The sequence below is a fragment of the Prunus mume genome, linkage group LG4 (assembly GCF_029339155.1).
Source record: "Prunus mume cultivar Tortuosa linkage group LG4, ASM2933915v1, whole genome shotgun sequence".
In the NCBI taxonomy this organism is placed as follows: Eukaryota; Viridiplantae; Streptophyta; class Magnoliopsida; order Rosales; family Rosaceae; genus Prunus; species Prunus mume.
In genome coordinates this window covers 7,131,046-7,144,865 of record NC_142701.1, presented here as the reverse complement: position 1 = coordinate 7,144,865, position 13,820 = coordinate 7,131,046, and the positions used below count along the sequence as shown (strand labels likewise).

The 13,820-nt window shown below is 35.2% G+C and overlaps 1 protein-coding gene across 2 annotated transcripts; it reads right to left on the bottom strand.

Moving 5' to 3' along the window:
* Positions 1 to 673: 673 nt before the first annotated feature.
* Positions 674 to 6,050, bottom strand: LOC103328318 (Ribosomal protein L1p/L10e family). Of its 2 annotated transcripts, XR_016126086.1 has the most exons (11): positions 5,272 to 6,050; positions 4,563 to 4,634; positions 3,616 to 3,657; positions 3,422 to 3,524; positions 3,114 to 3,178; positions 2,986 to 3,030; positions 2,793 to 2,900; positions 2,596 to 2,683; positions 2,348 to 2,464; positions 1,165 to 1,211; positions 674 to 1,074 (listed from the first exon to the last, which is right to left on the bottom strand). XR_016126086.1 is itself a non-coding variant. In XM_008230707.2 (10 exons), exons 1-10 carry the CDS (start codon positions 5,932 to 5,934, stop codon positions 997 to 999), a joined length of 1,311 nt encoding a protein of 436 aa, XP_008228929.2. In that variant the 5' UTR covers positions 5,935 to 6,048; the 3' UTR covers positions 674 to 996. The 2 variants fall into 2 exon arrangements, 1 of the variants encoding a protein (XP_008228929.2); XM_008230707.2 differs by lacking the exon at positions 2,348 to 2,464 and having other exon boundaries at positions 5,272 to 6,048.
* Between the last annotated feature and the right edge of the window lie 7,770 nt (positions 6,051 to 13,820).

Here is a 13,820-nt window from a genome sequence, read left to right as displayed (position 1 = left end):
GAAATGAATGCACGGACTCATGCTCAGCTAATTAAAAACATTTATTTATAGACCCTGGATCTTAAGTTTGGTCTCACCTCACCTAACATCGCTTGTATAAAAAAACAAATCATCAATAAATGCCAAGATAAAAATTACCGAAGCAATGTCTACAAATCCTTTTCAAGGATAATCATCTCTGGCAGCACTCTAGTTTTTTTTAAGGGAGTTTCACTAAAACACCCAAAATGAGGGCTGAAATTATAAAAAAATCCAACACCCAAAACCCATCATTACACACACTCAAAACCCATTTATAAACATACCCAAAAAATATACAATTATTGATTTTGGGTGTATTTCTATGTTTAAATAGTGTTTGAATTTTTTTATAAATACATGCATATGATGGAGTTTATTTATAAATTTGTATTTTTTTTATTGAACTTCAGTAAAAATTGCAAGAAAATTATTTTAGCTCATTACTTTTGTGTTCTTTTAGTATAGTTAATTGCAATTTATTATTATTATTATTATTATTATTATTATTTTCTAAACTCAAAACATAACCAAAAAATTAATGGTTCGGATCATCGAAATATATTGGAGGGGCTCAACAAAGTGTCCCTTAAATAGTGTCATTCGAGTTGAAGATCATGCGACCAAATCGAGAAGCTATTTAAGAGACGAACAGTTACAAGGAGGAGAAACATGAACCTTTTATTTTTGGTCAAATCTGTGACTTAATTAAGCAATGAAACATGAAGATCATGTTGATGAAGCAGTACTGCCAAAATTCCATATGCAAAAATACTCGGATGCCCGGCAGATTTGACCCAAAAACAAGATATTAACTCGCGTAATCCTAGCCACATCGATCTACTATTCCATTGAACCCGATCAATATCCTCCTGCTCTGAGAGAGACAATGAGAGCCCTCACTTCCTAAAAGGGTAAAAAATCACAGAAAACAAAGATTGAACCACTGATCTATGTTGGAAATGTCAACAGAGCACATCACTTGAGGTGCATTTTATTGTAGTGATCTGCAGCTTTGGATAATGACTGTATTGAAACTGGAACTCCTGGACCCATCTGCACATAATTGACAGGATTAGGATCTATGCATGGCTCAACGTTAAAGAAAAAATTATGCAAAAACAAAAACAAGGGTTGTGAGCTTACCGTGCTACATATGTGGAAGGAGTTAATATACCCAGCATATTTGGAAGCTGTGCAAATGATTTTCATAAACGTCAAAAAGAGATGTAGAGATTTAGAGAAACATATGCCAAAAAAAATATAATAAAATAATTCTAATCAATTAATTAAGAGTGCACGAGAACTCCCATTAATTTAACTTAAAGAGCCACTCTCCTAGTCCTAGGGTTGGTTTTTGCATTTGACACTTAAGTAGCTCTCTTGTTCTTGGCTGCTAGACAAAGAGTTGGGTAGAGAGATATTAGAGCCTCCCCAAAGGATGTTTAGCTTCTATCCCTTATTGCCCTGTAATTCCTGAAGCCCAACAGCGTTCACCCAACTGTTTGGCATCTTTTACAGTCCAAGATCATAATTGCATCTTGGAATTACTACTGCAATTACTTATCATGTAGACTTGCAGATGAGTTAAGCCAAGCTGACCTCTACGATTTTCTAGCTTGGCTAGGAGAAAGTTAGCGGCTTTAAGTGGCTCAGAAGTAATCAAGCTGAATGTCTTCAGCTCATGTCTGGCTCAGGGGTGGGTAATGCATTCAAGGGCATTCTCAACTTGGCCTTAAAAGAAACAACTACAGAGACATGCTTTGATACTCGAAAGAGCTTCATGCAATCAAGGTGTTGAGGGTGAGGAACATATAATACAGCATAACCATGCAGTTGGGTCAAACATTACACCAAGATTAAACATGAACAATGAAGTTAACTGTCAACAGAGTCATGCATCTGCACTTCAGTTACAGCAATTGAGAATTTACAGCTGTTAGACGATTATTGGGCCACACAAACTTAAGTTATTAGGAAATGAATCAACAACAAATATCAATCTCACACCCTCTATTACGTGTATCCTCATGGAGAAATAAATAGGTGAACTGCACCTTGTCAGTTAAAAAATAAGTGGGGAATTGGATGAGAGATCTCAAAATTAAGACCTCCTAGAACAATTCAACCAAAACTCTGATACCATGTTAAGACTATCGTTGTATGCCAAAAACTTGTATTAAGCATAGGTCAACAACGTATATCATGATGACAACATTGATGAACAAATTTCAATAAATTTCTAACTTAGGCACAACAAAGCTTAGATTTTTCTAAATTAGGCTCATTTGATAAATAATAATAAAAAAATGAAAAAAAGAGCCTGCACCTCAGTATCAAGTTTGGTTCATTTATCTAACAAGCAAATTGAGCTGAACTTCTTGTTGAGCAGAACCAAATAGCTCATGAAGTGCTCAGAATAAACATGGCTAATAAACTTGATCCTCTGCACTCATATGCAAGAGCAAGAAACCGAGTGTGTAAAACTATGGTTGAACATTAAAATCAAATTTGAACTTTACTTAGTTTAGCCCACGAATAACGCTATAGGAAACATGAGTAATTTGTGCCACTTACACTTTTTTAATCCCGTAGGCTTTGCCAGCAAAAGAGAACTCATAAAGGCACCAATGTTCTCACGCAGGTACTCCTCTGTAAAGCTTACCTGAAAAGAAAGAATGGTGAGGACAATAGATAAGAAAAATAAGAAAGTGAATTCCATGTCTCCAGAAAAGTAAAAATAGAACACTGTATTTGGACTAAGACTATGGTACCTTTCCAAGTCCCACGTGTACAATTGATGTTCTGTCCATTCTATACTCAATATGACCTTGTCTTACTTTTTGCAGTGCTCCAGAGATGTCATTAGTGACAGTGCCTAGCTATATGATACATAGTATAACCAACATTAGTAGTTTGCCCACAGACCTGCGAATTGAATAAGAAATTACAATATGATTAACTCACTTTCCGGTCAGGCATCAAACCACGCTCTCTAAGAATCCTTGCAATCTGCAAAACATTAAAGATTCCCTTTCGATTAATAAAGTAATGAAGATGACTTATCCCACATGAAACAATTACGACTCAAAAACCTTTGCCAGGCGCATAATCATTTCATTTGTTGCAAAACACTTGTCAACATTGAGCTTATGAGTGCCTGCATGATACAAAGCTCAGGTCATCAATGGTTTGATTACTTCTTCAACTGAAGCAATGTAAGATTCATATGAACCCACATAAACCAAATGACATTTATGATAGAAAGAAGTTTAGATCAAAACCAAAAATCAGAAATTTTGAAACGGCAAAATCATTGCATAGTATATCCAGTAGATAGGAGTTTCTCTTTTTAGTGTAATATTTAGAATGCAAGTAGTAGCAACAAGGGTTGGTTCGTTACTTGCAATTTCCTCCACAAGTTCAACACCGCCAACAATATCTGCTCCTGCAGCTTTAGCTTCATCTGCATCTGTGCCCTCAGCAAAGAAAGCAACCCTGACAACCTGAAAAATAACAGTGGTCATACACAAGCCAACTAGAATTTAAGTTAGATGGAAAAACTCCAGCATGATTTAGCAAAGTTTAGATAACTACCTTCCCACTACCATGAGGCAAAGTCATATTACCACGAACTGCCTGCAGTTCAATCAGGTAGCAGTCCATGTAAATTGAATCTTCAAACAGGAGTTTGAAACATTAAAAATAATAATTACATGTAAAATTGCAAGCACGAAATAAAAAAGTAGAAGCAAGAACTTTTACTAGTTACTGTTTGGAAAGCATAGCACTAAGTTTGAGAACTTCTACTGAAAATTTGCAAATTGACACAATCAGATGAGGCCACAACATTATGGTCTAAAGGTATAGTCAGAAAATGATACAATACGATAAATTTAAAGACCCCTCAGTCAAGACTAAACATATTTGGGTGCCTACGCCCACGAATAGTGAAGGTCACTTTTAGAATTGAAAAAAATGAGTACAAGGAACTGACAGACAATGGTTTAAAAGGATTAGTCACATAAATTTTTTTTGCTTAACGTCAAGACATTTTGAGTCCAAAACACGGAGTTCATTCAAAAATCCTGAAATTCCAATCAACCATCTTGAAGTCCAATCAATATAAACATTTATTAATGGTTTCTTCAAAACATTCTTTGAAATATTAGGTGTTTCAACAATTCTGCCCAACTACTAATGCCTATTAGCCATCTCATACGCACCCATACACATGTGAGATTGTTCACCTTATTAAAAAAGAACATGGATAGCTATAAACAAATCGAACTGTTGGGAGTTACCTTGATCTCACATTGACTATCATGCCCACACATTTTTATTTTGTACCGTCTCGTATAGGTTTATCTTTTAAATTTAATGGCTATTGAGCCATGAGATGAATTGAAAATCTAAAACTATGAACTGCTTTTATATATTTCATATTTGCATAGGTTACTGGTCAACATATCAGAGTCTATTTCACAAAAAAAAGTTATGCTTGAGATAAGAGAAGATTTTACTCAGATGAGTTGGCATATTACATTTCTCTTGGCGTCAATACCCAATTGAACATGAGCTTCAACAGTTTCATCAAATTTGCACTTGGCATTAGCCTGTAAAACAACTAGAACATGAGAAGAAGAGATTAGAAATGGGAAACACATGCAAAACAAAATACTCTTACGTAAACTATGACCCAAAATAAAGTCTAAAGAGATCCATGTAATTATAATATAGCTATTATCTCAACAACAAGAACAATAAACTAAAAAGATAAATCCAACTGGACTGAGAGAAAAAACATCTGCTGCGAGCTCAATATGCACGTGAAAAATGGTCATGATTTCTAGATGTTCTCACTTAAGTCTCACAAACCTTAGCAAACCAAATTGAGTTCATACGCCAGCCAGACCTCCAAGTATAACATATATATTACCCAGAACGAAAAAGGTGAATTAAAATAAACACTCCATATACTTCGACCACATTTCTTCAGCCAAAAAACTACCACATTTAAAAATTATTCAATTTCCCAGAAACAAACTTAAACCAGAGAAATGAAAGATAATAACAACCATGCCAAATAAACTGTATAGTTAGTATCGTAGAAGCCATTTGCTATCCCAAATCCAAATATGTAACAAGGAAATGGAAAACTTCAGGTCCGTTAACTTTCCCACATTTTCACAGCAACCAAACGGTAACACCCGATTTATCAAACAAACAAAAAAGAGAAAACCTTACACTGACCTTGACTTGGCGAATTGCGTCCATTACATCAAGAATAGGCTTCCTCTCCTTCTTCTCAACGTTAATCAACGTGGGAAAAGGAACCACCACCTCCTCCTCCGGTACCCTGAAAAGCCTCCTTCTCAATCGACCATCCGCCTGGATCCTCTTCTTCTCTCTCTCCAAGACCGCCTCGTGATCCTTCACACTCTCCCCACCCTTCTCAGCTCCGGTTTCGCCTCCCTCGGCCTCCTGAGGGACCCTATCTTCCGGCAACGGAGCAACTTTGACCCGGTACGATACCGGAGATATAGAGGGCACGTGCCTTAAGAACCGAGCCTCTTCACGGGTCCACTCGGAGCGAGTTTCCTGACTCGGTGAGTTGGGCAAGTCCCGAGGCCCGCTCGGCGGCGGTGGTGATGTTTGTTCAGGTTTGGAAGTTGGGTCTGGGTCGGGTGAGGAGTGGTCTTTGTGCTTGAGAGAGTAGGAAACGGGTTCGATCGGCACGGATTGTCGAGTAGGGGGTTGAGCAGAGGGAGAGTTTGGGTTCGGGTTCTGGGTCGGGTCGGATTCGGAGCTAAAGGATCTGCGGTAGCTTAGAAATGGAGGTGGATGAAGATGGGAGTGCGGTTTGGAAAGGCAGTGACGGCGAGCTGAGGAGAGGAGAAGCTTCAGGGCCGCCATGGGAAAGGGGTTTAGAAGGTTTAAGGCAACGAAGCGTTTTTACAGAAAATGGGCATTTCGATCACTATTAAGTAGTGCCAAACCAAAAAAGCAAGGGGACTTTTGATTCAGCCCAAAATGAGGGAAGTTTTTATAAGGGTTATCTATTGTAGACATCCCTAAATTTGGCCATCAGTTGCAATTGAGTCTGTGAACTTTTTTTTTAGGCAATTACATTAGTTAACTTGATAAATTCTTCCAATTGGATCCTACTGTTCAACTCTGTCAATTTATCTGTCAAAGTGAGTGGGTAAAAACGTCCTTTCGGGTTTTTCATCCATCTTTAACCTCAACTCCACCTTCTTCATCCATCATCAATCCTAACAACCCGACCTCCATCTTCACAAGTTTACAATACAAATCCATATCAAACAGTTTGTGATTGGTAGAAACCACATAGGATTTACTTGACTCTATTTACATATGCACAATAGGGGATTAATAAGATCAGATCTTAGAATCAACCCCCTTGTATAGATAGGGTTCCAAACATAGCAAAATTCCCTTTTGGGGTATTCGAAGGTATAACCTAGCAACGAAAAAGGGGCCCGATACTTCGACTAAAGGAGCTACTCTAACCCACCAGAACCCCTGTTTTGCTAGCATGACAAGCATGGATGGGCAAGAAGTCAACCAATGACCAAAGCATCAGTTGCTTCCACTTGCAGCCTTCTTCGACCTCCTTGTTTAGCACAAGCATCAAGTAAGACCTATTTCATTCGACATTCCGGGGCGGAGAGATGGGTTGCTGGTTGGGAGATGGGGGTGAGTTGTAGGTTGGGTTGGGATTTGGGTTTTGAGGGGGTGGGATAAGGAGGGGGAATGGGTTGCAAGAGAGAGGGAGAGATAGAGCGAAAGAGAGAGGGATTTGGATTTGGATTTTTTTATTTTGAAGTTTATTTTTTATTTATTATTTTAATTTAATTATTTTATTTCACTTCCTTTTTTTTTAATATTTAAATTTTTAAAATTTTAAATTAAAATGGACGGTTTTAGCCCTCAAATTAATAGCCAAATTGACGGAAGGACTCAATTGGAACGAATGAGAGAGTTGGATGACCTAATTGCATAAAAAAAAAGTTTAGGGACCCAATTGCAACTAGGGGCCAAGTTTAGGGACGTCTACAGTAGATAACCCTTTTTATAAAGAGGGCAAAATTATAGTGTTTGGAAAATAATGCCTTTATTCATTTTTAGATTGTCTAAGGAGTCTTTTTTCTACTTTCAGATGGTGCCAAAAAGTGTCGCTTCTTGCTTGCCGTATGGTGCCAAAGAGTTGGATTATCTTGCTTTGATAAATTTTGGACTGATGCTCCATCTTCTATTATGTTGCTAGGATAATCTCTTCATGTGAAATGAAGTTGATATGCTTCTACTATCATGAGAGCTTCACATGGAGTTATGCTTCCAACATCATGTTTATATTGTGTAGCTCTTCTTCACCTAAGCTATTTCAGTATGAGTTGTCGTTGTCTTCTGCTTCGATTTGTTATGCTATTTGATTATAGATTTCATAAAAAACTTTTACTCATGTTTTGCTTATCCTGAATTCATATGTGTCATTCGGTCTTCTTGATGTAGTCTTTGAATAAATATTTACAAAGTTGGATTGGTGAAGGAGGTTCAAATGATCATCATTGAACAATTGTAGCTCAGCTATTGTTGCTCCTCTGTATTTTTTATTATCTTGCTTGGTAGAGATCTCTGTATTTACGGATTTTGTCAAACTAAGCAGTACATTATGAGAAATAATAATAATATGTTGTGCTCTGTCTAGGTAAATACTATATGTAAACCACTTTGGAGGTATGTTGGTGAAAACTAATTTTACATTCTTCCAAAGAGAGATATAAAAACTTATAACTTCTATTAATTATGAGGAAAATGAATCTAAATGATGACTATTTTCAATGTAAAGTTGACCTAAATAACCATACTTCGCTAAAAATGTTGGAGTAATTGTGATAATTTTTTGGTTATGCTCTAAATATAGTTCTCTATATTCCACCATGTTAATACTAGCTAAATAAATAGTATAATGAGAACAACTTTTAGTAATAATTTTTATATCAGGTTGTGGATTATTTTTTAAATTAAAAATAAATGCTTGAATGTATAACTGAAGAGATGTATTTGCTCATATTCTAATCTAATTAGCCAGTTTGGCATTGCTGTGCTGTGAAAATAATCACTGTCAAATTTGCTGTGAGAGAAAGTAGTTTGGCATTTGGTAAATTTTTTGCTATAAGTGTTGTTGATACTAATTCCCGCATAATCAGAAAATGATTTCCGCATAATCATTGATGTGTACCACTTTGCAAAACCCAAGCGAAGGTGTCGTATAACAGTGTAGCTCAAAAGTCTGAGTGTTGTATCCACAGAGAGCGGTGTAAAGAAAATAACAGAGTTGAGACATAACAATTAAGATAAAGGTGTAGATTTAATCAAGATTTGATTTAAAGAGAATTTAATTGATTAAAACACTAAGGCATTGGGGTTTCACTTTTAACATAAGCATGCAACTCTTATTAATTTGATCCACAAAATATTTTCCATTGTAGTTGTTCAAAATAATTAAAGCTCTTTTTAATTTCCTTTAGAAGTATTCTAAGCATAACTTGTACCATTGGCAACAAACTATCAAAAAATAATCTTCGTCGAAATTCTATTAATCTTAGTAATTATCTCCTCTTTTAAAAGCATAAAAGTTTTTACTACACAATGGGAAAAATATGATTGAACCCATGAAATAGATTATCAAACATTCATCAATTAATTAAAAGGAAAAACTACAAATTCCATTTGAACAAAACTACAAATTCACATTAAAGCTTAAGTTTGGATCAAGCTAATAAAAATTACATACTCATATTAAAAGCTTTCTCCCTAGCCTTAGCTAGGGAGTTAGTTTCCCATAAAATAAAACTAAAGAAATTAAAACTAGAAGAATTGGAGGAAGGAGAGAGAGCTCAAGAGAAGATTGTGAGTTTGGTGTGTGTTTTGAAGCTTGAAGACTTCTCTATTTATAGGGCTAAGAAGGAGAAGCATCATAATGGATTCCAACACCACCATGAGTAGATGACACCTCATAAGCAAGTGAATTCAATTTCTTCTTGTTTGCTTCCATCTCATACTTCTTTTCCTTTCTTCTTTTGGCATGGATGTGGCACTTCATGCATTCTTTTCAATTCTTTTCTTCTTGTGCTAGTTGCACTTCTTCTTTCTTCATCATTGCTTCATGGATATGTTGAAGTTCTTTAATTGGCCACTAGCATATTATCTTTGGGTGGCACACTTCTTGACATGCAAATTGAGTTGGTTTTCACAACACACAAGCCTACATAGGAAGTCATTGATTGAAGTTAATAAAATAACATTAAACCAATTTGACCAAGTAAAAATATAAATGCATAAGATTATTTAATTACCAATTATAATTGCTTTTAAAATTAAATGTTAAGGAAAATAAACATGTATTATTGTAATATTATCAATCATTAAACCTAGTGCCTCTTTGAAACTAATTCCTGCATAATCAGAAAATGAAAACACCTCATTAGCTGCTTTCCTTGATAGTTTTCTCTCATAACAATTTTTAATAATAAATGATTTTCTCATAGTTTACCAAATGGGCTGGGCTTTCTAAATTTTTTTTTTTAAAAAAAAAATCATTTATCACTCCAAATAAGCAATGCTAAACGGGCACTTAATATCTTATGGGAGAAATCTATATCTTTCTCTAGCTAAAGTTTATTAGTAGTAATTTTATTATAATGAAAAATAATATTCTGACAATCTATTCTAATAGTAAATATCTCATTTTGTAATAACAATGAAAATGCTTCTAGGGAGTTTATTACTCATAAAATTTCTAAGTAGTGGCTAAAAGTCTAAGCATGTATATCACTAAAGTTATGTGATGCATCTCTACAAACTTTTTCTTATGATTTAGATTCTTCTTTATGTTTCTTCTGATATAAAATTCATGCTCATCTTATTGATGATGCATCTGTCTCAACTATTTTATAATTATTATCTAATGGTAATGCTAGAGGCTTAAGCTGAGTTATGTTTTATTTGATATTTTGAACTAATTTAATATCTTAACTATTAAAATATTTTTGATATGTTTTACTGGTTTTACTATGCAATGCTGCAATCTTTCTTCCTAAGTCAAGGATAAAACTTCTAGCATAATTTAATAATCCTAGAAATACTTGTAATTTCTTTTTATCTTCTAATTTATCTGAAAATTCTAACACTTTTTTAGCTATGTGTTCTTGTAACTGTATAGTTCATGACTTAATATACATACCTAAAAATTCTATATCTTGTTTTTCGAGCTCTACTTTATTCTTACTTATAACTATACCATTATCAATAAATTCTTTCAAAATAATTTCTAAGTGTTTTCTATATTCATTTTTATTTTTACTATGAACAAGTGATAGGACCTGTCCCAGATTCCCCCTTGAAATCCTTGACGAACCTTGCTTCCCGTCCCACAACTAACCTATGACGAACCCACTTACTAAAATAGTCTCCTTCTCCGAAACTAAGGAAAAATGGGGCCGAGACTCTTACCGAAAATTCGGTAGTCTCCCCTGAAAATGGACTCTACAAAATTTTCACCCGTCAAAAACAACAGAATAACAACCAACTGCCAGCACAAACAATGTAGTAGCATACATAAATTACAAAATGGGACTCCGGCCTCATAAACAATCATTTAATACAATGTACTAGAACAGATCAAACAAAAATCAAACAGATCAATTTGCTGCTGCACTTACGTTAACCCAGGTTGCCTACGTACCCTTAAAGAGAGATCAAGCCACACGTAGTCTTCCAAATAAAAAGGATCACAATTCATAAACATACAGATATTGTCCAAGTAAAACCAACAATTAAATTTAGATTCATTCTCAACTTCAATTTCCACAAGGAATAAAACTAAATATTTTATAAATTCCTTTCTTCCCAAGATTCATAACTCAAAACCACTTCCCTGTAAAGGCTTACATGTACTATTTATAACTCTTTTAAAACTAACCGTTTAATTCGAAACTCAAATTACTTTTTCAAAATCATTTTTTTCCTGCAACCATGCCCTATCCAAGGCATATATTGCAAAATAACACAGTCCAAACTGTTCACCCATTTTGCGTTTACTCCTATGATGGAAGGGCAAAGTTCCCCACTGCCTTGAGAACCATAAACTGGTCAACAAGTCAGCTTTCTTTGGTGTGTGAGCGTGCCACTACTAGTAAAAAATTCTAGTAGGCTTAGTTTGGAATGGATAACTTGCGTCCCAAGTTACTGATTTCTGCAAACAAGCGATTGTGAATTTGGGTGAGGAATATCTCCCAAGTAAGTTCTTTTCCTGCCTCAGACTGGTGAGGACTTTAACAATTTATCTCAGTATAAAGAGGTTGTCCTGGTCAGAATGGTTGATGGGATTTAAATTGTTTTTTAGGTGGAACTGCTTTTACAAAAATATAACAATGAATGCTTATACTAGAGAGAGATGAAGAGACAGCTGGGACTCCATTTCGCATCGAGATGGAAGGTTCGATCTTGAAATGCAATTTGGATGGACCGTTGACAACTTTGACTGCTAGGTTTCAACTATAAATCGATACCAAAGGTTGATTCTGGCAGAGCTTCAATGTACCTCATACTTTTGTGAAGCTTTTGAGTGGGCGAATGGTTTTCTCGATCCACGGCAAGAGGATTTTTTGAGGGCTTCAGTGGGCTAGAGAGGCCTGTGAATTTTGTTGAGGTTTTCCTTGTTTGGAGGAAGCTCAAGCTCTACTGTCTTGGTTTTTGCTGAACAAATTTGTAACGAGAGAAATCTCGTTTTGAATGACTTGCTTCTTAAGTCTGGGCCTTGGGAATTCTGATCTGAAGCTGGTTTCACTTGAAATTCAAGTGGGCTTGTTGGTTGATTTTGAGCTGTCTATTTGACGGTTTCCTTGTGTAAGATCTTTGTTTGATTGGATGATGAATTTTTTGTTTTTCTTTACCCTGTTCACTCCTCCTTGTATTTATAGTAAAAATATTAAATAAAATAATGGGCGGCAAATCTTTTCAAAAGATATCTCCCCCCTTTTTCTCTTTTTTAAATGGAAAGAAAGAAAGTAGGATTTTATCAGTTTGGCAGATAGGCTTTCAAATAGGCAATCACTTCCCTGTTTTTCTTGAAAAAGAACCTAATCTCTTTTCTCAATTTCAACTGCCCCTTGTGAGATTTCATCCGTGATGGTTAGTTTGATTTCTTTTCTGGACAGCTCCCTGCTTTCCTGCTTATCTCTTTCTGAGTTTGTAGCTTGCTTATCTCTTTGGGAGAATTACCCTCTCTGTAGAATAGAAGAAAAATCTCTGAATATATATATATATATATATGTAAGAGGATTTTGATCTTGATTTTTTCAGGTTTTTTGAACAGTTTGATGACATAAACTTTTCAATCACTTCTTTCATGATTCATTGTTGACTTTTCTTCATCCCAGATGTCACGTGGGATTGTTTCTGTCTCTGGGCTTCCCTTTTATCACAACTGTGAGGCTCGGGCTTTGGGTTGGGCTTTTCTAGATTTTGGGCTTCTAACTTCTGTTCTCGAAGACCAAATTGCTTTGATTTTTTGCCTTATTCAGGCCTCATTTTCAATTTGGGTGTGTCAATTTTAGGCCCAAACACAAACATCATAACAATGATCACATCTGGCAAAGCACTCACCATGCACATGCTCAAGAAACCCCAACTCATAAACAATCCAATCAGGGGATTGTTTTACTAGACCACATGGCAGAATCCACAATATTCATGTGGCTAGGGAATGAGCAGTTCAACCGGGGGACTATTGGCTAAGGATGGAGAGCTCTTCTTCTATCTCTTGAACTTACATATCACACTTGTCACACACACCTTCACATGCGAACTGTTACAACATCCCTTACACTTCACATGCACACACCATAATCAAACAAATTCACATGCACACTAAGACAAATGACACTCAAACATATGCACAAACAAACAGAACTTCTTAACATAGGCTACTGCATTGCACTACTGACACTGTTGCTTCACTATAATGGAATAAAGACAAAATCTTCACATGTTTTTTTTAGCCTAGGACTTGCATATCTTTGATGCTAAAGATGAGGAGTTTTTCTGTTTTTTAAAAATATTTTGGGTTTGTTTGACAGCAGGTTGCTTCTTTTGGGTTTTTCACTAGATTCCCGAAAAAACAAAGCAAAACAAAATACTATTTTGTAAATAGTACCAAAATTAATGTTAAATTTAGGGGTTTTGGGCAGAAGTTTTATCTCTTTTTCTCCTTAAATTTTATTTTCAAATTGTATTTGATGTCAATATTTTTTATAACATATGTTATTCATTTCCTTTTTTGTTTTGCTTTTTGTTTGTCAAAATTAGGAAGGGGATGAGGGAAAACTCATACACACGATGGGTACTCTGGGCTAATTCAACTAACACCCCATTGGTATATGTTATTTATTTATAACATTTTAAACATGTGAAATGAAATTGACGAAACTGATAAACAAACCAAATTTCAGGATCAGGACTACTGAATCTAAAAATTGTTTTGAGGAATTAAAATGCTACTTGAATTTTAGATCAAGGATTATTGCTACAATTTGTTTTAATACACTAAAGAATTTTAACCTTTTTTTTCAAAATTTTGAAATATAACATGGTGCTCGAAACTCCCTCAAGTGGTTCAAATTAAAATTAACAAAAGAAGAGGGCTAAAAGTCTTTAAAACATCCAAAATTTGGTTACTTTAAAAAATACACAAGTAAAAGTTTCATTCTTCATAT

Coding starts and splice junctions, on each gene's coding strand:
- LOC103328318 (XM_008230707.2), bottom strand. CDS start 5,934: ATGGCGGCCCTGAAGCTTCTCCTCTCCTCAGCTCGCCGTCACTGCCTT. Junction 3,179..3,421: donor ACTTGTGGAGGAAATTGCAA/GTAACGAACCAA, acceptor TGTATCATGCAG/GCACTCATAAGCTCAATGTT. Junction 2,901..2,985: donor GTTTGATGCCTGACCGGAAA/GTGAGTTAATCA, acceptor TGTATCATATAG/CTAGGCACTGTCACTAATGA.